A 21,990-nucleotide genomic window follows, 5' to 3' on the forward strand; every position below is an offset into this window, starting at 1 on the left:
TTCATTATATTCCATAAATGAGTGAGATCATGTGATATTTATATTGCTCTGACTGGGATATTTCACTTAGCATAATGATCTCCAGTTCCATCCATGCTGTTGTAAATGGTAAGAATTCCTTCTTTTTTTTTACTGCAGTGTAGTATTCCATTGTGTAGATGTACCACAGTTTTTTTTTTTTTTTTTAATTAAATCTTTTTTGTTCAGGTTACATTTGTTCCTCTTTTTTTCCCCCTCATAACTCCCCTCCTCCCAGTTCCCGCCCCACCCTCCGCCCTCACTCCCCACCCACTGTCCTCATCCATAGGTGCACGATTTTTGTCCAGTTTCTTCCCGCATCTCCCATTCCCCTTTCCCCGCCAAGAATAGTCAGTCCATTCCCTTTCTATGTCCCTGATTCATTATAATCACCAGTTCATTCTGTACATCAGATTATTTATTCACTTGGTTCTTAGATTCACTTGTTGATAGATGCATGTTTGTTGTTCACAATTTGTATCTTTACCTTTTTCTTCTTCCTCTTCTTAAAGGATACCTTTCAGCATTTCGTATAATACTGGTTTAGTGGTGATGAACTCCTTTAGCTTTTCCTTATCTGTGAAGCTCTTTATCTGACCTTCAATTCTGAATGATAGCTTTGCTGGATAAAGTATTCTTGGTTGTAGGTTCTTGGTATTCAGCACTTTGAATATTTCTTGCCATTCCCTTCTGGCCTGCCAAGTTTCTGTTGAGAAATCAGCTGACAGTCGTATGGGTATTCCCTTGTAGGTAATTGAGTCTCTTTCTCTTGCTGCTTTTAAGATTCTCTCTTTGTCTTTTGCTCTTGGCATTTTAATTATGATGTGTCTTGGTGTGGTCCTCTTTGGATTCCTTTTGTTTGGGGTTCTCTGCGCTTCTTGGACCTGTAAGTCCATTTCTTTCACCAGGTGGGGGAAGTTTTCTGCCATTATTTCTTCAAATAGGTTTTCAATATCTTGCTGTCTCTCATCTTCTGGCACCCCTATTATTCTGATGTTTGTACGCTTGAAGCTGTCCCAGAGGCTCCTTACACTATCTTCGTATTTTCGGATTCTTTTTTCATTTTGCTTTTCCGGTTGGGTGTTTTTTGCTTCTTCGCATTTCAAATCTTTGGCTTGATTCTTGCGCTCCTCTGGTCTGCTATTGGGTGTCTGTATAATATTCTTTATTTCAGTCCGTGTATGCTTAATTTCTAGTTGGTTCTTTATCATAGCATCGAGGGTCTCATTAGTTTTCGTGACTCTCTCCTCAAGTTTATTGACAGCTTCTAGCACATTTTTGCAAGCCCTCAAAATTGCGATTTTTAGCTCTATATCCTCCATTTCTGTCATGTTTTTTTGTCTCCGCATTTTTTATGCTTTCTTGGTGCACCCCCTAGTGGTCTTTGTGCGCAGTCTTGTTCTAGTTGAGCCTTGATTGTTGTAGTTAATACTAGAGGGATTTGACCACCAGGCCGACTGGCTGTGTGAATCAGCTGTGTCTGCCGCGGAAAACTTCTGTCCTCTGGGGAGGTGCTAATCTAGCCTTTGCCTGAGGCGATCCGGCAAATGGCTCTGCGCAGGGCTTGGGCGGGGCGGGCTCAACAGGGCGGGCGGAGGGAGCCGTTATGGTGCCCTCAGTCCTGTTCCCAGAGGCTCTGCTTCTCAGAACCCCCGGAACCGCTGCAAACCTCGGAGGGAAAGCTGCCTTCCAACTGATGCCAGACACTCCCGCTTCTCCCGTTTGGGTCCGAGTCCCCAGCGATTCGCCCGTATCTGGAGCTCAGAGTCTGAGACTCCCCCCTGACCGAAAACGACAACCGCGCTCTCAGCCACCAGCCCGCTTTGCGCGCGCACCTCCGCACCTGAGTTTTTTCCACACTGCGCCTCCTCTGAGCCTCGGTGTGCTGTTATTTTTCCTTCTAGTTGAAGAGTCTCTCCTCAGCCAGCCTTCCTTTGGTTCTGGGTGATGTCCGTTCCGTCTTTTAGTTGTATCTTTGAAGTGGTTGTTTGCGGCAGCAGTCTCCGGTGTTTACCTATGCCGCCATCTTGGTCTCTCGGCAAACTTTAATTAAATTTTCAAATCAGCTTCTCAAGATAAGCATTACTTTGTTTTACTTCCCTGTCAAAATAGCGTTGCATTCTCTTAATTTGCTCTGTGTCTGGGTAAATGAAATTGTGTGAATATTTTAAAATGCCCTTTATGATTTCTTTTTTGAGCCATTAGTTATTTAAGAGTGTGTTGTTTAATTTCCACATATTTTTTAATTTCCCAAATTTCCTTCTGTTATGATTTCTAATTTAATTCCATTGTGGTAGGAGAACATACTTTCTGTGATTTCAATCCTTTTAAATTTATTGAGGCTTGTTTCATGACCTGACATGGTCTATTCTAGAGACTGATCTAGGTGCACTTAAGAATTCTCCTCTTGTAGGGTGCAATATTCTATAGCTGTCCCTTAGTTCTAATTGGGTTATAGTACTGTTCACATCTTTGATTTCCATGTTGATTGTCTTGCCATCATTACAAGTGAGGTACTGAAGTCTCCAACTATTATTTTTGAATTATCTATTTTCCCCTCTAATTTGGGCAGGTTTTGCTACATGTATATATTGGGTCATGCACTGTCTCTAGTAATAAATTTTGTCATAAGTGTACTTTGATATTAGTCGAGTCATATCAGCTCTCCTTTGTTACCGTTTGCATGTTGTATCTTTTTCCATCTTTTTACTTTCAACCTGTTGTGTCTTTGAATCTAAAGTTTGTCTCTTGGCAGCAGTAGGGCCAGACCCGGAAGTGGCAGTGGCAGCAGTTGCCTGACCCCTCCCGCTCCCGCTCCCTGGCAGCTTGCCCTTTCCCCTCAGTCAACAATGAAGGGGATAAATGATCAAAAAACAGGAGAAAAGAGTTGCAGAGCTTAGCCTGAACCTCAGCTCTATGTCCGAGGATGAACCTCCCTTCTCTATCAATCATGCAGCGAAAGTATCTACTACAAGCCTGACAGTGAGACCAAGGGGAAGCAACGCAGCTCTCTTGGTGATGCATTCAAAGCAGACTCTATTGTGGAGGGAACTTTTTCCTGCTGTTCCATGTATAGCAGTGTCTCCCAGAAGCCAAATGGGCTTCAGGGAAAGTGAAGGATTGGGTAAATACAGTCAGCGTAGGAAGGACATTGTTGAGGCCTCTAATCAGAAAGGCTTGGGGCTGACGTTGCAAGGCTTTGACCAGAAGTTGAATCTGGACTGGCAAGATGAGCCAGAGCCTAGTGCCTATGAGCAGGTGTGATGGTTTCCAGAATGTACCACTGAAATTCCTGACACTGAGGAAATGAGTGATTGGATGGTTGTGGGAAAAAGAAGGATGGTTATTGAAGATGAAACAGAGTTTTGTGGGGAAGACGTGCTTCACAATGCGCTGCGGAGTAAGAGTGTGTTTGATGTCCTGGATGGGGAGGAGATGCAGCAAGCTCAGACCCGGGCCAATCCCTATGAGATGATCCAAGGAGTCTTCTTCCTAAACAGGGCACACGGAAGATGGCTAATATGGATTTTGTATTTGATCACATTTTTACAAATCCGAGGGACTCTTGTGGGAAACCACTGGTGAAGGACTGGGAAGCTGAGCTTCTGTACTGTGCTGACGTCTGTGCAGGCCCAGTTGGCTTCTCAGAGTATGTGCTGTGGAGGAAGAAGTGGCACGCAAAGGGCTTTGGAATGGCTCTGCAGGGCCCGAACGACTTTAAGGTGGAAGCCTTCTACTCAGCTTCCAGGGAACTTTTTGAACCTTACTATGGCGAGGGTGGGATTGATGGAGACATCACCCGCCCAGAGAACATCACTGCTTTTAGGAATTTTGTCCTGGATAACAGATCACAAGGGTGTCCATCTTTTGATGACCAATGGGGATTTCTCTGTGGTGGGACAGGAGAACCTACAAGAGATCCTCAGCAAGCAGCTGCTGCTCTGTCAGTTCCTCATGGCACTTTCTGTGTCTGGACAGGAGGCCACTTCATCTGTAAAACCTTTGACCTATTCACACCATTCAGCATGGGGCTCATCTACCAACTGTGCTGTTCATTTGAATGAGTATGTCTCTTTAAGCCCATTACCAGCCGTCCTACCAACTCAGAGAGGTATGTGGTGTGCAAGGGCCTGAAGGTGGGCATAGATGACAGGATTACCTCTTCTCAGTCAGTATTAAACTCAACCAGCTGCAGAACACTGATTCTGATGTCAACCTTGTGGTTCCCTTGGAGGTGATGAAGGGAGACCATGAATTTACTGACTACATGATACGGTCCAGTGAGAGCCACTGTAGTCTGCAGATCAAAGTTCTGGCCAAAATCTATGCCTTTGTTCAAGACGTGACCCTGAGCCTTGGCAGGCAAAGATCTGGAAACAGTGCCTTTGTCTTTGGGGGATCCCAGACCAGGCTTGAATTGCTCCTACTTCCTCAGACCCAAAATCTAAGTTCTTTGACCTAATACAGGGCACTGAGATAGACATCTTCAGCTCTAAGCCCACGCTGCTCACCTCCAAAACCTTGGAGAAGATCCGCCCAGTGCTCAACTACTGCTGCATGGTGTCTGACAGTGAGTAGAAATTCCTCCTCGGCCTGGGGAGGTCACAGATCTACACATGGGATGGCCGCCAATCAGACTGCTGGGTAAAGCAGGACCTGAAGACAGAGCTACCCCGGGACACTCTGCTCGCTGTGGAGATTGTCCATGAGCTGAAAGGGGAGGGGAAGGCCCAGCGGAAGATGAGTGCCATCCACATCCTCGATGTCCTCGTGCTGAATGGCAGTGATGTGCGGGAGCAACACTTTAACGAGTGAATTCTACTCGCTGAGAAATTTGTGAAAGCTGTTTCTAAACCTAGTTGGCCTGACATGAATCCCATCAGGATGAAGGAGATGTATAGGCTGGAGGAAATGGAGATTTTTAGCAGGTTGGAGACGAAGATCATTAAGGGCTCCAGTGGCAAACTGAAGCCCAGCTACACAGGACGAGACAACCGGCACCTTGTGCCCACTGGTCTCTACATTGTTAGGACAGTGAATGAGCCATGGACTATGGGATTCAGCAAAAGCTTTAAGAGGAAGTTCTTCTACAAGAAAACCAAGGCCTCTACCTGTGAGCTCCCTGCAGATGCCATTGCCCATTTCACATCTGCTACTATGGTTGGCTCCTCTGGGAATGGGGAGATGGCATCCCTGTAGGTGACTCTCAGAAACCCCAGGACCCAGACAAGCTGTCCAAGGAGGATATCCTCTCCTATATCCAGACACAGCGCCTGAGGGCCTGGGGACGCCCAGTCCTGCTGAACACAGTCGTTCAGAGTCAGGGTGCCTTACCTAGGCCCCACAGTACTGGTTCCTTCCCCGTCTTGAAAGGGACAGGGAAGCACAGTGATTACAGCCTGGCCATGGGGGGTGGGCAGGTGGTCTCCTCTCCATCTCCCCTGAAGAACTCAGTCAGGGGCCTTCAGAGGACACTCACTTGTTCCTTCTGGAACCCCTTTTAGACTTCCCTTCCCAGAGACCTGCCGGGGAACTTTCTCCCCTGCCAGGACTCAGCCTGATACTTCTGACTGACTGGCTACAAATCTGACACACATCTCTGTGTTCCCTTACAGACATCTCATTCCCTGATTTCCTTTTAAGTTTTTGGCCAGCCTCTTGTTTGCCTCAACTGGTATGGCTGCCTCAGGTTAATATTAAACAGTTACCACTGATTGTTTTCAACAACTGCCCTGGGAGAGAGCTTATCTCACTGAGTTGGCTATGAGTCAGGTCAAAGAAAATCAAGCTATGAATGGGGTTTTCCAGGGAGTTGACAGATGGGTCAATTAGTGACAGTTCTCTGTGGCACATATCAGGATCTCCAAGCTCATTCTTCTCCAGGGGCTGCTGGGCTACTGATGTCCTAGGCTAGTGTGGAGCTGAGAAAAGGGAGACAGGAAAGGGACAAGTTAAAACATTATCAAATCTGTTGTTCTTGCTGAGACTCAGCTGTTTCTCTAGAATAAACACTCCTCACATTGTTGTAAGCTTTTGGTTAACTTCCAAAGTTCTGAAAAAGTTTATTTTGATGATTTTTGGCAATGTTCTTGTTGCTTTCATAGAGGAGTAGATTGTATTCTGCCATTTCAGAAATACTTCCTCCAGGTAAAAACTTTTAAAGCATTCTTCATGGCCTTTCTGTAGAACATAGATTCTTGAGTCATGATTCTAGATTTGAAACAAAGCACATACCAACCATTCTGTCAGTATTATTGACATTCTTAGATCCATCTGCAAAGAAAAATTATGTTTTCTTTGCTTAATGTAATCATTGTTCTTTGTGCCTAAAATTATCTCAGAGGATATGAAAATAGACTAGACATGACATAATTCAGAACTCTTTGCAGTGGAACTGATAATAATTGATATACTGGAATCTGCACAGGAAGAGCCATTTAAGTTAGAAAGTCAGAAGCAGCTTCATGAAGGGAAGCAGAACTTTAACACAGTCATGAAGGATACATGGTACTGAGTCCATAAAGGAGAACGAGGAGGACAGTCTAGAATAGGGCCATGACATTAGCATAGTGTAGGAAAACAGTCAGCATAGACCTGTTTTTCTGCTTTAGAGGATTTTTGGGGTTTATTGTTGAATAATGAGATATAAAGGCTAGGTTGCTGAAAGGTTCCAGAAGTGTCAGCTGATTAGTCTAAAAGCCCATTTGACAGTCTTTAAATATTAGTAAATGAAGTTTTAGAGAAAAGTAAATGCTCTATTTTTGCCTATATTTTAGTTATTTTGCAGACAGGATTTGAAGTCAATAAACTAATTTCTACTGAATTATTGTTTTTGGTGTTGAATATATGAAAATTTCCAATATTTTTAGGTGTCATTTGCCAATGCTCTATATTGGATTAGAATATGGATTAACCAATAACTCAAAATTGGCTGAAAGATTCTTTGGCCAGGCTCTAAGCATTGCACCAGAAGATCCTTTTGTTATGCATGAAGTTGGCGTGGTTGCATTTCAAAATGGAGAGTAAGTACTGAAAGGCCAAAAGCCCTTCTGTTTCCTTTTTATTAGTATAATAAAACCTCAATCACTAGAGTTTAACTGCTCAGAGTGACCCTTTAGTAGATTTTTAAAAGTGTATTCTTTAGGAGAAGGGGGTGTACTGTTAAAAAAAAAAAAAGAAATAGAAAGTGTTATCTTGGATTTCTTTAAAAATGCTAAACCTCCGATTTGGTCCCCTTTGATGTGGGCTATTACAAGCTCCTAAATTCTGAGATTGGACTGTTGTCGCTGTCAACTCACTTGAGCCCTGCAGGATGGCCTGGGCACTGCAGATTCCTCAGTCATCTATCTCCTTGTTGATTAGGAGTTGGAGTCATGCATTTGAGAAACATTTGCTACAACTTTGAAATGAAAATGTTTTCCGTTTAGCTTCCAGTTAACCCCAAAATTAAACTAGGATGGCCTAACCTGAGTTTACTGGTCAATTGAGGCATTAACTGTAGCCTTGAACATTTATAGAATAAGTAGTTCAATGTCATTCTCAAAGAGAAAAATATGTATAGCCCTTTGCATTAAATTATACATGAATTTAAAACAGTAAATTAGTACTACTGTAATGGTTTGTTGTGGCATGTGTGTATTCTAAAAATTGGGTTATCTAGTATTTATAAAAGAAAGTTTGGAGATGAAAACAAATGTATAATAATATTTTAATATACAGTCAACTCATTTTTAACCCCAAAGTCAATCAAGGTGCTTTCACATTGTGCAGACATGTGCGTGTTCCCAGCTAAGGTCAAACAAATGATGTTTTGCCTTTTTATTTCCACTTTTCTACTTAAACAAGTGTTCTTTTTTACATTCAATTTTGTGACATGTTTTTGTGCTTTTTGTTGCTAATTTCACTGTTTAAAATGGTCCCCAAGTGTAGTGCTGAAATCTGTCTAGTGTTCCTAAGCACAAGAAGGCTGTGTTGTGTTGTGCCTTGCAGAAAATACATTTGTTAGATAAACTTTGTTAAGGCATAAGTTACAGTGCCTTCAGTTCAGTGTTAATGAAGCAACAATATATGTTAAATTAGGCATCACTAAGCACAAGCATATATAAAACAGGTTATAGGTTGAACATTTGGTGAAAAATGTGAGCAGAGGTTTGGGAACCTAAGCCCTGTATTTCCACTGGGAGCAGTAGTTCTGACTGCACTAACGCAGTGTGCGTGGTGACCAGAGAACACAGAGAATAATGAGAATTGACTGTATCTCCTAACATCTTGAATTCCAGTGATATTAATGCCATAAATTCATCATCTATTACAATTGCAATTGCAAATAGTACATTGTAATGTACTATTTACAGAGGTTTACCTCATTTCATTTTTATATTACTAAAAAGAGAATCAAATTTTTCTTAAAATTTTTATTAAGTTTTCTAACTTTGAATAACCTGCAATCTTTTTTCCTTCTATTTTAGATGGAAAACAGCAGAAAAATGGTTTCTTGATGCTTTGGAAAAAATTAAAGCAATTGGGAATGAGGTATTTTATGTAATATCTATAAATACGCACATTCGTAAGTATGTTTACTATTGAATGAGGAAAATAATATAGATAATCTGTCTTGCTTAGAAAAAAGTAACCTAATACCATATAATAACCTAATATTTATCATAACAATTGTCAGGCAATCAACTGTTTTTACTTCATGGTACAAAATGAATTTGTTTCTAATTGAGAGGAGGGCAGGTGTTGGCTGTGCGCTCTAGTTTTGATATGTGGGAGTAATCAGAATATATTTGATGATTATTTGATACAAGGAATGTGTGATGACTAGTGGAAACTGGTGGGCACTGCAGCACGTGACATAATATGTCCTCTAGCACCCCAAAAGAGCCTCATCTTTGATAAATGGTTAAATATAGCAGCTGATCCCACTGAAATGGGGCTGTCATTCAAATTCAGACCTATTATTGTTTTTCCTCACCTTGTACTTAACATATATTTAGACTATTAACTATTTGAAAAATTTACGAGGTTCTATTGTATGAACGATGTACCCCATGAATTTGCACTCATGAATTAACCTTCCATCTAGCATGGATGTGTATATACTTTATTATTTTAACAGTTTTAGATATTGTAAACTTCTGTAGATAAGGAATTTGCATGTTTCTACTCTCTGGTTCCTGAATCTTTTTACTTGTACCTATTTGGTTTTATTCTGTTCTGTTTGCCACCTGCCAGTTACATACTTGGGCATACTTGCCCACAGTCCACATCTTCTTTGGTCGTAGTTCCTCCTTGCTGAGACAGATACAGCTCCCTTGGGCTTCCTGTCAGGTGGCAGTTCACCTGTCCCCATAGACACCGCTTTGTTTATTTTGGTCTCTTCTTACTTGTCATATGAACTTAAAAACACTGTATTTCTGTGTGTTTGCACATGTATGTATATAAACAGGTTCTTCCACAGCACAGTCTTGGATGGACTGGTTAATACATGTGTTTTTGTTAATATAGGGTTGCTACTTAGCACCTTGCCAGTTTTCATACAATTGAATACCTTAGGACCTTGGTACTCAAACTGGACCAGCCGTATCAGCATTACCTGGGAGCTCATTAGAAATACAGAATCTCAGATCTACTGAATCAAAATCTGCAGTTTTAGCAAGATCCCCAGGTGATTTCTCATGCACAGAAAAGTTTGAAATGCACTGTCTTAAATGACACTTAAAATTTAAACCAGGGGTCCTCAAACTACGGCCCGTGGGCCACATGCAAATACAAATATTGTATTTGTTCCCGTTTTGTTTTTTTACTTCAAAATAAGATATGTGCAGTGTGCATAGGAATTTGTTCATAGTTTTTTTTTAAACTATAGTCCGGCCCTCCAACGGTCTGAGGGACAGTGAACTGGCCCCCTGTTTAAAAAGTTTGAGGACCCCTGATTTAAACTATATTATTTGATGATCAGAAGGCATTTTAGGAGTCTACAGAAATTTGAAGTAATGATTTTAAGTACAAAAACACAATACCATTAAACTCAGAATTTCCATTAAAAAGTTATGTGAAAAGGGGAAAACATTGTTTGACTTTAGTTAATCAACTGCTGAAAATGTCAAAATAGCCACAGGAAAGCAGTCATGCTGAAGAATCACAAGGGGGCCCTAGCTGGTTGGGCTCAGTGGATTGTGTCAGCCTGCGGAATGAAAGGTCCCAGGTTCGATTTCGGTCAAGGGCACGTAACTCAGTTGCAGGTTCACAGGAAGCAACCAATCGATGATGTGTCTCATATCGATGTCTCTCTCTCTCTGTATCTCCCTCTCCTTTCCACTCTCTCTAAAAAATTCCTCGAGTGAGGATATTTTTAGTAGTAGTAAAAAAAAAAAGAAGAAGAAAAAGAATCACAAAGAGTTTGTTTTCATTCAAGTGGGCTGTGCCTCCCAGTACCAGGCTCAGGAGAGTTAGAGAGAGTGGCTCCGATCTGTATATTCATTTAGTTCAGACTTACTTAATGTCTGTGCCCTGACTGTGCCCTAAGCTCTAAGCTAGGCATTGAGAGGCAATAGGGAATTTGTTTGATATTTCCTGCCCTCAGATCGATTGGGGATTTCAGATAAGTAAATTGGCAATAATTTTGTGGTACAAAAGGGCTGTGATTGAGGAAATAAAGAAACCCACATAGAAGGGCAGTTAACCCAGATTTGGGGGTGGGTCAAGAATGCCTGGCTACATCATACACCTCAGTCCTAAAGGATGACTGATGTTAACCAGGCAAAAGTAAGGAATAGGGTATTTCAGGAATAGGGAACGGTGTGTGCAAAGTTGGAGCTAATTTAGTATGGCTGGATTTTGAGTTCACCGAGAATGTCAAGAAATGGGGCAGAGCTATTAAGGGCCTAGAAGGTGATGTTAAAGTCTGCACCTTATCCTGAGGGGGTGGGACAACAAAAGGTTTAAGAAGGGCAGCATGGTCAGACGTGTCTGATTGGGGCCCAGACAAGACTTTTTAATGGGTGGTTGTAATTATACCAAGAAGGCTGATAAACAAGCCTTGGTGATTCCTTGGAGGGGTCAGGTATGACATGGGTGCCATGTACTGTGAGGGCACTCAGGAGGAGGTGAGGTTAGGGAGCTGGAATGGCAAGAGAGAGACGATAAGAGTTTAGCATGTGGCTCATTGAATTTGAAGTGCTTGTGAGTGAGATTTCTAAGTAGAAATATTTAGTAGACAGAATATAAAGTTCTGAGCTGGAGATATAAAATTTGAACTTCTTCAACATAGATGGGCCCTATGACAAATTGTGCTAATAAAATAATGTCCTCGGGGCCCTGGCCAGGGCACCTATAAGAATCAAACGATGAATGCAAAGATGGGTGGAACAACAAATCGATGTTTCTCTTTCTCTCTCCCTCTCTCTCCAAAATCAACCAATCAGTAATTTCTTTTAAAAATGTGTTTTTCTTAATTGATTTTAGAGAGAGAGGGAGAGAAAGAGAGTAACATCAATGTGAGAAACATCAAGCGGTTGCCGTCTGTCCCTGTCTCTCCCCCCAACATCCCCCCTGCCCCCAGTCTGGGGACCCAACCCCCAGGGACCAAACCCTCAAGGACCAAACCCACAACCTGGGCATGTGCCCTGATCAGGAATCGAACTAGCGACCTCTTGGTGCATGGGGTGATGCTCTACCAACTGAGCCACACCAGACAGAGCGATACATAAATATTTAAGTAAAATAATAATATCCTCAGGAAGTCTCAGTAGTAGTAAAGAAAGATGGAAAAAACAGCAAATACTCCTGCTTAGTGCTGTGCAAGCACCAGGAGAGAGTCCAACTCCCATAGATGAGTGAAATAATGCAGTGCAAACAGGTCAGACTGAAAAGTGACGTCTGTAAGTCATGGGTTTGATGTTGCTGTGTTTCAGGTAACTGTTGACAAATGGGAACCTTTGTTGAACAACTTGGGGCATGTCTGCAGAAAACTTAAGTAAGTGAAGTATTTTCAGAAATATTCTTGTGACTGAAAGTGAACTTAATTTTGTGTAGCCTTTTCCATATTTTTGTGGAAAAATAGTTGTTTTTGTTATTGCTAATTTATAGTAATATATAATTTTCAGTAATCTTATAATTCTTAATAATAATTTTTAGTACTATATCAAGAATTATAATCACTTTTATTTTCTTAGATTAAATAACTTTTAATGTTCAAAATTAATTTAGAAGAATTAGGATAGTATAAAACCATTAGAGCCCCAGTGCACGAAATATGTGCACAGGTAGGGTTCCTAGGCCTGGCTGGCGATCAGGGCCGATCAGGTTCCCCACCTCCCCGCCTCCCTGCCTCCTTCCCTCACTCCCTCAGCACCCTGCAACCACTGGTCCCCTGCCATGTTCGGTGCCATCCCCTGGTGGTCAGCGCACGTCATAGCAAGCAATGGAACTCCTGGTCAAACTCCTGAGGGGACAATTTGTATATTAGCCTTTTATTATATAGGATGTCTACATTCTATCTCACTGTTTTCCGATTGATAACAGCTTTGTGGTATGAGAAACAGATGGCAGTTGAAAATAGATTCTTTGGTCCTAACCGGTTTGGCTCAGTGGATAGAGCGTCAGCCTGCGGAGTCAAGGGTCCCAGGTTCGATTCCGGACAAGGGCATGTACCTTGGTTGCGGGCACATCCCCAGTAGGGAGTGTGCAGAAGGCAGCTGATCAATGTTTCTCTCTCATCGAGGTTTCTAACTCTATCCCTCTCCCTTCCTCTGTAAAAAATCAATAAAATATATTTTTTAAAAATGAAAATAGATTCTTTAGTTAAATGAGTTTGGTAGACTCTAGGTCAGGGGTCCTCAAACTACGGCCCGCGGGCCACATGCAAATACAAATATTGTATTTGTTCCCGTTTTGTTTTTTTACTTCAAAATAAGATATATGCAGTGTGCATAGGAATTTGTTCATAGTTTTTTTTTAAACTATAGTCATTGAACTCCCTCTGGAGTCTCTAAGGAAGCATCTGTCCTTTGCTTCTTCTAACTGCTAGAGACTGCAGGCACTCCTTAGCTTACAGACATCACTCCCATTTCTGCCTCTGTCTTCTCATTGCCCTTTCCTCTGTGTGTCTGAGTCTCCCACTTTTCTCCATAGTTTTTTTTTAAACTATAGTCTGGCCCTCCAACGGTCTGAGGGACAGTGAACTGGCCCCCTGTTTAAAAGGTTTGAGGACCCCTGCTCTAGGTTACTCAAAATTTAACGGGTTTTCTGTTTCAGGATTACTTGGGAGTCTTTACTATGTATTATGAGCTGCAACATTTCCCAAACTTTATTGAGCACAAAACCTTTTTTTCAGAAAAGATTTTACAGGGAAAGTATTCCAGAGAACTTTTGAAAATGCTCTTCCAAGTAACTCCTTTTGACCTTAAAGCAAACCTCTTGAGTTGCCTTTCACCACCTCTGGTGTAGGAGGTTTGACTTTACAAAAAGAGGCCTTGCCGTGTGATAGGGCATAGGCCCAAGTGTCAGGGATTAGGTGCTGGCTCCAGTCTCCTACTAAGCATCCGGAGGAATGCAGCAATACCCCTGCAGGAGTACCCTCAGCTGGCTGAGCGAGCAGGCAGGAAAGTACATGTCAAGGAGGTGTTAAGATACGCAAAAGTGGATATGAAGTACTGTTATCAGTTAACAGTCTAGACCAGTGGTTCTCAACCTTCCTAATGCCGTGACCCTTTAATACAGTTCCTCATGTTGTGGTGACCCCCACCCATAAAATTACTTTCGTTGCTACTTCATAACTATAATTTTGCTACTGTTATGAATCGTAATGTAAATATCTGATATGCAGGATGTATTTTCATTGTTACAAATTGAACATAATTAAAGCATGGTGATTAATCACAAAAACAATATGTAATTATACATATGTTTTCCGATGGTCTTAGGCGACCCCTGTGAAAGGGTTGTTCGACCCCCAGAGGGGTCGTGACCCACAGGTTGAGAACCGCTGGTCTAGACTGTTATTCTAGTACAGTCATGGCGAACCTATGACACGCATGTCAGAGGTGACACGCGAACTCATTTTTTTGGTTGATTTTTCTTTGTTAAATGGCATTTAAATATATAAAATAAATTTCAAAGGTATAAGTCTTTGTTTTACTATGGTTGCAAATATCAAAAAATTTCTATATGTTACACAACACCAGAGTTAAGTTAGGGTTTTTCAAAATGCTGACATGCCGAGCTCAAAAGGTTCACCATCACTGTTCTAGTATAGGAAAGTGTTTATGTTTTTAATAGGTATTCTCATCTTAGACTTAGTATTTACTACTTTTACTGTACTCACTAATTGTTTTATCTCTTTCTTCCCATTCTCCTCCCCTCCCCTCCCCAACGCCCTCTCTCTCTTCTCTCACAGAAAGTATGCTGAGGCATTGGATTATCACCGTCAGGCATTGGTGTTAATTCCGCAAAATGCATCCACCTATTCTGCCATAGGGTATATCCATAGTCTGATGGGCAACTTTGAAAATGCTGTGGACTATTTCCATACAGTATGTTTTTTGTTTGTACCTAATTTTAAATCTGGTTAACATTTACCACTTTAAAAAAAAGGTCTTTTCTAGGCAATGTTTTGTTACTTTGCCGTTTTAAAATTCTTTAGGTGACCTTATATTTTATTCTTTGCAGAGAAAAGTATGTTGTGCAATATTCAATAAATGAGAAACAAATGTGAGACTTGTCTTGTGTGTGCAGTGCGATATAGTAGTGTCCAGTGATGTCTGCCAGCCCAGTCTGAGCTGGGCGTTATTCTAGGCAGGGAGTTTGTGTTGCACAGTGAGAACCCTTTGGGAATTCTAGTGGGTTTTTTTTTAGTCCATTTATGAGTTATAATTAATTTCCTTAGATCACTTAAACATATGAACAAAACAATATGCATTTATTACAAGGAAAGAATCTCTCCTTAATCCATATGCTGTGCTTCATCAAATCTAAGGTGCCATTAATATGCAAGTTGACCGACCACAAAAGTAAAACAAACACTGCCACTTAAACTTTAACATAATTATTTCCTGTCAACTGTTTTGTACTTAAAACATGCTCTATTGGATATATTAGCATATAGATTTTTTTCAGGGATCACTCAAGTACCAACATTAAAAAAAAATATAAGTGAAATAAATAGTTGAGATATTCAGTTCTTCACATTCAGAGTTTGGTTCTTCTAAATCACTTTGGTACCAGGTGATAACCCTGTTTTCCCAAAGTAGTGTCTTGGTGCCAGCACACCTTGCTATTGACTCAGGTTCCTTCTCCAGGGGTGGGGAACCTTTTTTCTGCCAAAGGCCATTTGAATATTTAAAACATCATTCATGGGCCATACAGAACTATCAACTTAAAAATTACCCTGCTATATTTGGTCAAACATTTAATTAACTCACCCCTAATGCCTTGGCAGGGCCAGATCAAATTATTTTGCTGGTCTAATATGGCCCGCAGGCCAGATGTTCCCTACCCCTATTAGCCAAAGACATTGACTCTGCAAATTTTATGCTGTCAACAGAAAGTTTTAGACAACATCCACAAATCATATATCTTCTGTCTCCCCTCACAAGGTTTGTGATCTAGCCTGTGCCATTAACTTGGCCACCAAATCACACGGCTCCATGTGGACATAAAGTTTTTAAAAAATTTTTGGAGGAGGGGAATTTTAAAACATAAAGAAATACAGAGAATAGTGTAATGACCCTTCACGTACCATCACCCAACTTCAACATTCATTAACTCATGGCTACTCTTGTTTTAGCTGTATCCCCACTAACAACCTCCTTCTATTCACACCCGAGATTCCCTAGAGTATATTGAATTCAGTTTAGCAAGAATATTTTAAAATAAAAGAGAAGAAAATATTTTTTCTTGTAATAACCATGCTGAATCTTTTCTGGCAGGCCCTTGGACTTAGGCGAGATGATACATTTTCTGTTACAATGCTTGGTCATTGCATTGAAATGTACATTGGTGATTCTGAAGCTTATATTGGTAAGATTACAATTATTATTATTGATGTCATAGTCCATTTTATAGATTGTTATATATCTCTGTTTCGGTTTCTCAAAATTTTGTGTGAGGTTCTAGATTTGTTTTTCCTACCATTCTAACTACATTAATATCAAGAAACTCCCTTTTTTTTGTTAGAACAATGCTGTGAGAATTAATGACTCATTAAGTATTCATTGAGTTTAAAGTTGGGTATTTGCTATATGCAAAATACTATTACAGAATATGTGCAGAGCACTATGACATATAAGAATTAATTTAATTGCATAATGGAAAAGTCTTAGAGACATTTTTCTAATAAAGGGCTCTGGCCTTAATATTTTATAATGCAGGATATAGCATATTTATATTTTAGTAGAATATTAAGTTGGTTTACATTCACACTACAGTGTTCATAATTCTTTAAATTATTTTTTAATGACAAGCAAGTCATAAATTTGGATGGCATTGGTGTACTTGGACACTCATTTATTTATAAACATTGTAAGGTAAAGAGGGTACAGTGAGGTTAAATCTTGAGATGTGGACTTTGGAATAGGCAAATATTTCTTTAACAGAACATAAAATCATAGAGGGAAAAATGTTATTTGGGCTTCAATACAATTAAGATCTATTTGTCAAAAACACAAATATTAAGAGAGTGAAAAGGCATGTGATATACTGAGAGAAGTTATTCATAATACATAGACTTGTCCAAGAACTTGTGTCTAGAATACAAAAAGTCCTATAAATCAGTAAGAAAAAGTTTAATCGAAAACAGGCAAAATACTTGAACAGGAGCTTCACCAAAGAGAATATCCATATAGTTACAAAGCAAATGAAGATGCTTAATATCTTACTTATTAGGGAAATGAAATTAAAACCATAATGAGATAACACTGCCCATCTGCCAGAATGGCAAAAAATTAGAAATACTGATAGTACCTAGTGTTGGTGTAGTATAGATACAGTACAACTAGAACTCTTGTATGTACTTTATTATCAGGAGGGTTATAAACAGATAAAACTGTTTAACATATCTACTAAAGTTAAACAGGCCTATTATATCAGTTATCTGTTGCTGCTTAACAAACCATTCCAATAAAAATGTATTATTTTTCAAAGTTGGCTCTTGATGGTCTCATTCAGTTATGCATCTATGATCCGCAGGCATTTGGCAGGGCTGATGATCTGAGATGGCTTCATACACAGGTGGGGGCCTCAGCTGACACTGCTGGGCCTCTCCATGGTCTTTTATCCCAGTTCTTCATAGCATGGTGGTCTCAGGGTTCTAAAGGACAAGAGGCAAAATTCCAGCCCTCTTTAAAGCCGGAAGTTACACACAATTACTTCCATCACATTCTCTTCATCAAAAGGAGTCATGTGATTAAGTGCAGCGTCAACCTGGGAGGGGGTTATTCAAGAGTGGCAAAGGTGTCAAGAGGTGTGACTTATTAAGGCATTACTGACTTTAATATGTAGTGTTCTACTCCCAAGTATATGCCCAACAGAAACAAGGGCCTCAGTAAGCCCAAGTTCACACATAAGATTGTTCTTAGCTTTATTCTTTTTTTTTAATAAAAATATACTTTTTATTGATTTCAGAGAAGAAGGGAGAGGGAAAGAGAGATAGAAACATCAATGATGAGAGAGAACCATTGATCAGCTGCCTCCTGCATGCCCTCCACTGGGGATCGAGCTCGCAACCCGGGCATGTGCCCTTGACTGGAATCGAACCTGGGACCCTTCAGTCCGCAGGCTGACGCTGTCCACTGAGCCAAACCAGCTAGGGCCTTAGCTTTATTCTTAAAAGCATCTAATTGGAAATAACCAAATGTCCACCAATAGGTGAATGGAGAAATAAATTATGGTATACTTATACAAAAAAATACTACACAATTAAAATTAAAAGGACTAACTACTGAATCACGTGATATAGATGAATCTCACAGATTTTGACAAAAAACACACAATTTTTACTGATTAATTTCATTTATATGAAGATTAGTAATAAGCAAAACTAATCATTGATGATGCAAACATCAAAGCAGTGATTACTTCTGTCTTAGAAAGGGAAGTATTCACTGGAAGCAGCATGAGGTAGTTTTCTTGGAGCCAGCAGTGTTCTGTTTGGGTCTGGTGGTGATTATGTGGGTTTATACATAGGTGAGAATTCATCCAGCTGTGCACACTTTGTGGTTTGTAGGTTATGACTCAGTTTTTTAAAGTTAAAAAAGGAAAAAAGAAGCTTGACTTCTGGCATCCTGAAGAACCTAGGTTGAAATCTCAGTTTTGCCACTCAGTAGCCCTGTGGCTTTGGGGCACATCTGAGTATGTTTCTTCATTTGGCCAAGTTGTGAGGCTTAAATGCAAGATTCCTATACAGCTAAGTGAGGTCTGGAGATACAATACTGAGTAAGGCAGATATTTTGCCTGTCTTCACAAAGGTAATGATTTTACAGAGGAGATTTCCAAGTCTACCATTCACTACACTTAGAAGTCTCCTCTATGATTTTATGTCCTGTACTACTTTTTATTTTATTGAGGTATAAGTGACATGTAACATAAGTTTCAGCTATACAACATAATAATCCAATATTTGTATGTATTGCACAATGAGCACCACAATAAGTCTAGTTAACATGACACTGTACATAGTTACAGAATTTTTTTCTTATGCTGAAATTTTTAAGATCTAATCTCTTAGCAACTTTCAAATATGTGATACAATATTATTAACTACTAGAGGACTGGTGCACGAAATTCGAACACTCGGGGTGGGGGTGGGTCCCTCAGCCTGTCCTGCACCCTCGCGTGGTCCGGGAGGCCTCGGGGGATGCCCAGCTGCCGGCTTAGGCCCAGGGCTAAGCCGGCAGTTGGACATCTTTAGCGCTACCACGGAGGTGGGAGAGGCTCCCACCACCACCACTGTGCTCGCCAGTCATGATCCTGGCTTCTGGCTGAGCGGCACTCCATCTGTGGGAGTGCACTGACCACCAGGGGGCAGCTCCTGTGTTGAGCGTCTGCCCCCTGGTTGTCAATGCACGTCATAACAACTGGTTGACCAGTAGACTGTCTGCCCCCTGGTGATCAGTGCACGTCATAGCTAGCGGTTGAGCAGCCTTAGCATATCATTAGCATATTAGGCTTTGATTGGTTGAACGGACGACCGGACACTTAGCATATTAGGCTTTTATGATATAGGATAGTCACCATGAAGTACAAAATAGTACAAAATAAAAATATATTTTTAGAAGGCTTATATGTCATTATCAAAACACCTATTAGTTTATACTGTGTAAAATTGTCATGTTTTTATGTCAGAAATGATTGAACCTCATACATCTGTTGAAAGTCCTTTTTTCATTCTAAAGATTTTGATATGTGGAAAATATATTTCCCTTCACTGTGGCTTTTATATGCATAAGACTTGTGTCTATACCAGCCGTGGGCAAACTACGGCCCGTTTGAAATGAATAAAACTAAAAAAAAAAAAGACCGTACCCTTTTATGTAATGATGTTTACTTTGAATTTATATTAGTTCACACAAACACTCCATCCATGCTTTTGTTCCGGCCCTCCAGTCCAGTTTAAGAACCCATTGTGGCCCTCGAGTCAAAAAGTTTGCCCACCCCTGGTCTATACCAATGCCAAAATGCCAACAGGCAGTTCTTATCTATCAGCCGAGAAAAAAATGCCCACAGGTTCCTTTCATTATGTAAGTGGTTTTAGGAATGGGATGGCTATTGAGCCATGCTAGAGCTTGAAACTGCATGTACTTCTAGAAGCCTTCCCAGTTGTCTCTTGTGATAATAAAATAAAATAAAAAAGGAGGAAAATGATTGCAACATTTTTTCCTTCTGAGCTTTACTTGTACTCTTAAAAGTACCATTTGACTTAAATGATAAAGGCTGTGTTATGTAATGATGGAAATGACAGTGAAATAATGGAATTTCTTATTTTGTTCTTATTGTGGTGTTTCTTTTTAGGAGCAGACATTAAAGACAAATTAAAATGTTATGACTTTGATGTGCATACAATGAAGACACTAAAAAACATTATTTCACCTCCGTGGGATTTCAGGGAATTTGAAGTAGAAAAACAGACTACAGAAGAAACAGGGCTTACACCACTGGAAACCTCAAGGAAAACTCCAGATTCCAGACCTTCTTTGGAAGAAACCTTTGAAATTGAAATGAATGAAAGTGACATGATGCTAGAGACATCTATGTCAGACCACAGTACGTGATTCCAAATGGGTCCTGATTTTGTTCTGTCCTAGCATAGAGTAGGTCAGTCAGTGTTCTTCACATCCGTGTCATGTCTTAAGAATTTCCCATTTCTTAACATGAATCCAGACCATATTTCTACATTTAGGAACGGAGACCAGCCTTAAGAGACTGCATAGCACACCTTTGCAGCAGATATTTTCTGATCCTACAAAATAGTTATACATAGTGGAATAAAGAAGGTAAAGCATCTATTATGTCTTTTTTTTCTTTTTCAATAAACTTTTATTTTGGACTGGTTTTTTTATTTAAAGAAAAACTGCATATAGTACAGAGAGCTATATACCCTTCACTAGCTTTCCATTGTTAACATCTTACATTACCATGGAACCTTTGTCATAACTAAGAAACCTACATTTTTATGTTTCAAGTAACTAAACTCCAGGCTTTCTTTGTATTTCACCAGGTTTTGCATTAATGTCCTCTTTCTGTGCAAGCATCCCGCCAGGGGCCACACTAGGCAGCTGTCCTCTCTCCGTAGGCTCTTGTTAACTCAGACAGTATCTCAGACACCTATTGTCTTTCCTGACGTGGAGGGTTTTTAGGAGGACTGGTCAGATATTGTGTAGAATGTCCCTCAATTTGAGTTTGTTTCATGTATTTCTTATGATTGGACTGGGGTTATGGATTTAGGAAAAAAATACCCCAGACATAAAGTAATTTTCTCATCATATCATGATTGGGGTACACGATATCAACTTATCACAGATGATATTAACCTTTATCACTTGGTTATGATGGTGTCTGCCAAGCTTCTCCACTGTAAAGTTACTGTTTTTCCCTTTCCAGACTCTATTTTTTAGAAGCAATCACTAAGTCCAGGCGACCCTCAGTGGGACCAGGGGGTTTAAGCTCTACCCCCTGGAAGGGGGTATATTTGCACATATTATTTGGAATTCTTCTGTAATGAAAATTTGTTCTCATTTATTCAGTCATTTACCAGTATGGACTCATGGATGTGTATTTTATATTTTAGGTTATGATCCCATGCAGTATTTATTGTGTGGCTTTAATTATTTCAGCTTTGGCCACTGGAGATCTTTCAGCTTGGCTCCTGTGACATATCCCATCCAAACCCACAACCTTGGCAATCAGGATGCTCTAACCAACTGAACTATTTGGCCAGGGCTAAACATCAAAACTTTTTATTTTAACCTAAATGCATCCCAGATATTTCTACCTTCTCAATGTGGAAATACAATGGCTAAGGTAGAAAAAATATCCTATATAATAAAAGGCTAATATGCAAATTGACTAAACAGCTGAACGACCGGTTGCTATGACACGCACTGACCACCAGAGGGGGGCAGCTCTGCGGCAGCGCTAAGGATGTCCGACTGACAGCTTAGGCCCACTCCCTGTGGGCTTCTTGACTGTGAGAGAGTGCAGGCTGGGCTGAGGGACCCCCCTGAGTGCACGATTTTCATGTACCGGGCCTCTAGTATATAATATATAAGAAAAAAATACTAGCTCTCATTTTGTGAGGCCCCCCACCAATAAGGCTTTATATAAATGAGGAATCTGAGCACTGTAATGAGGCAGCCTGGCCCCATTCTCTCTCAGTTCATCACAGAGAATTTCAGTTTAATGCAATGATTTACTTAACACCTTTCGTACCGCTCATGAGCTTTCTCGTGTTTCGCGCGCCATCTGTTAAGGACC

General features: G+C 40.4%; 1 protein-coding gene and 1 pseudogene across 1 annotated transcript in view; both read left to right on the forward strand.

Moving 5' to 3' along the window:
* CDC16 (cell division cycle 16) overlaps positions 1–20,563 on the forward strand; it is a gene marked incomplete at its 5' end in the record, with an annotated part of 41,079 nt that extends 20,516 nt beyond the window's left edge. Inside the window, 6 exons of the mRNA XM_014548911.1 lie at positions 6,888–7,040; positions 8,487–8,550; positions 11,937–11,998; positions 14,420–14,555; positions 15,951–16,041; positions 20,029–20,563. Coding sequence (XP_014404397.1) covers positions 6,888–7,040; positions 8,487–8,550; positions 11,937–11,998; positions 14,420–14,555; positions 15,951–16,041; positions 20,029–20,288 — 766 coding nt within the window. The remainder of the gene's footprint in view (positions 1–6,887; positions 7,041–8,486; positions 8,551–11,936; positions 11,999–14,419; positions 14,556–15,950; positions 16,042–20,028) is intronic.
* LOC106728059 lies at positions 2,673–6,828 on the forward strand (annotated as a pseudogene).
* Positions 20,564–21,990: the final 1,427 nt, after the last annotated feature.

Source organism: Myotis brandtii, unplaced genomic scaffold, assembly GCF_000412655.1.
Source record: "Myotis brandtii unplaced genomic scaffold, ASM41265v1 scaffold528, whole genome shotgun sequence".
Classification (NCBI taxonomy): Eukaryota; Metazoa; Chordata; class Mammalia; order Chiroptera; family Vespertilionidae; genus Myotis; species Myotis brandtii.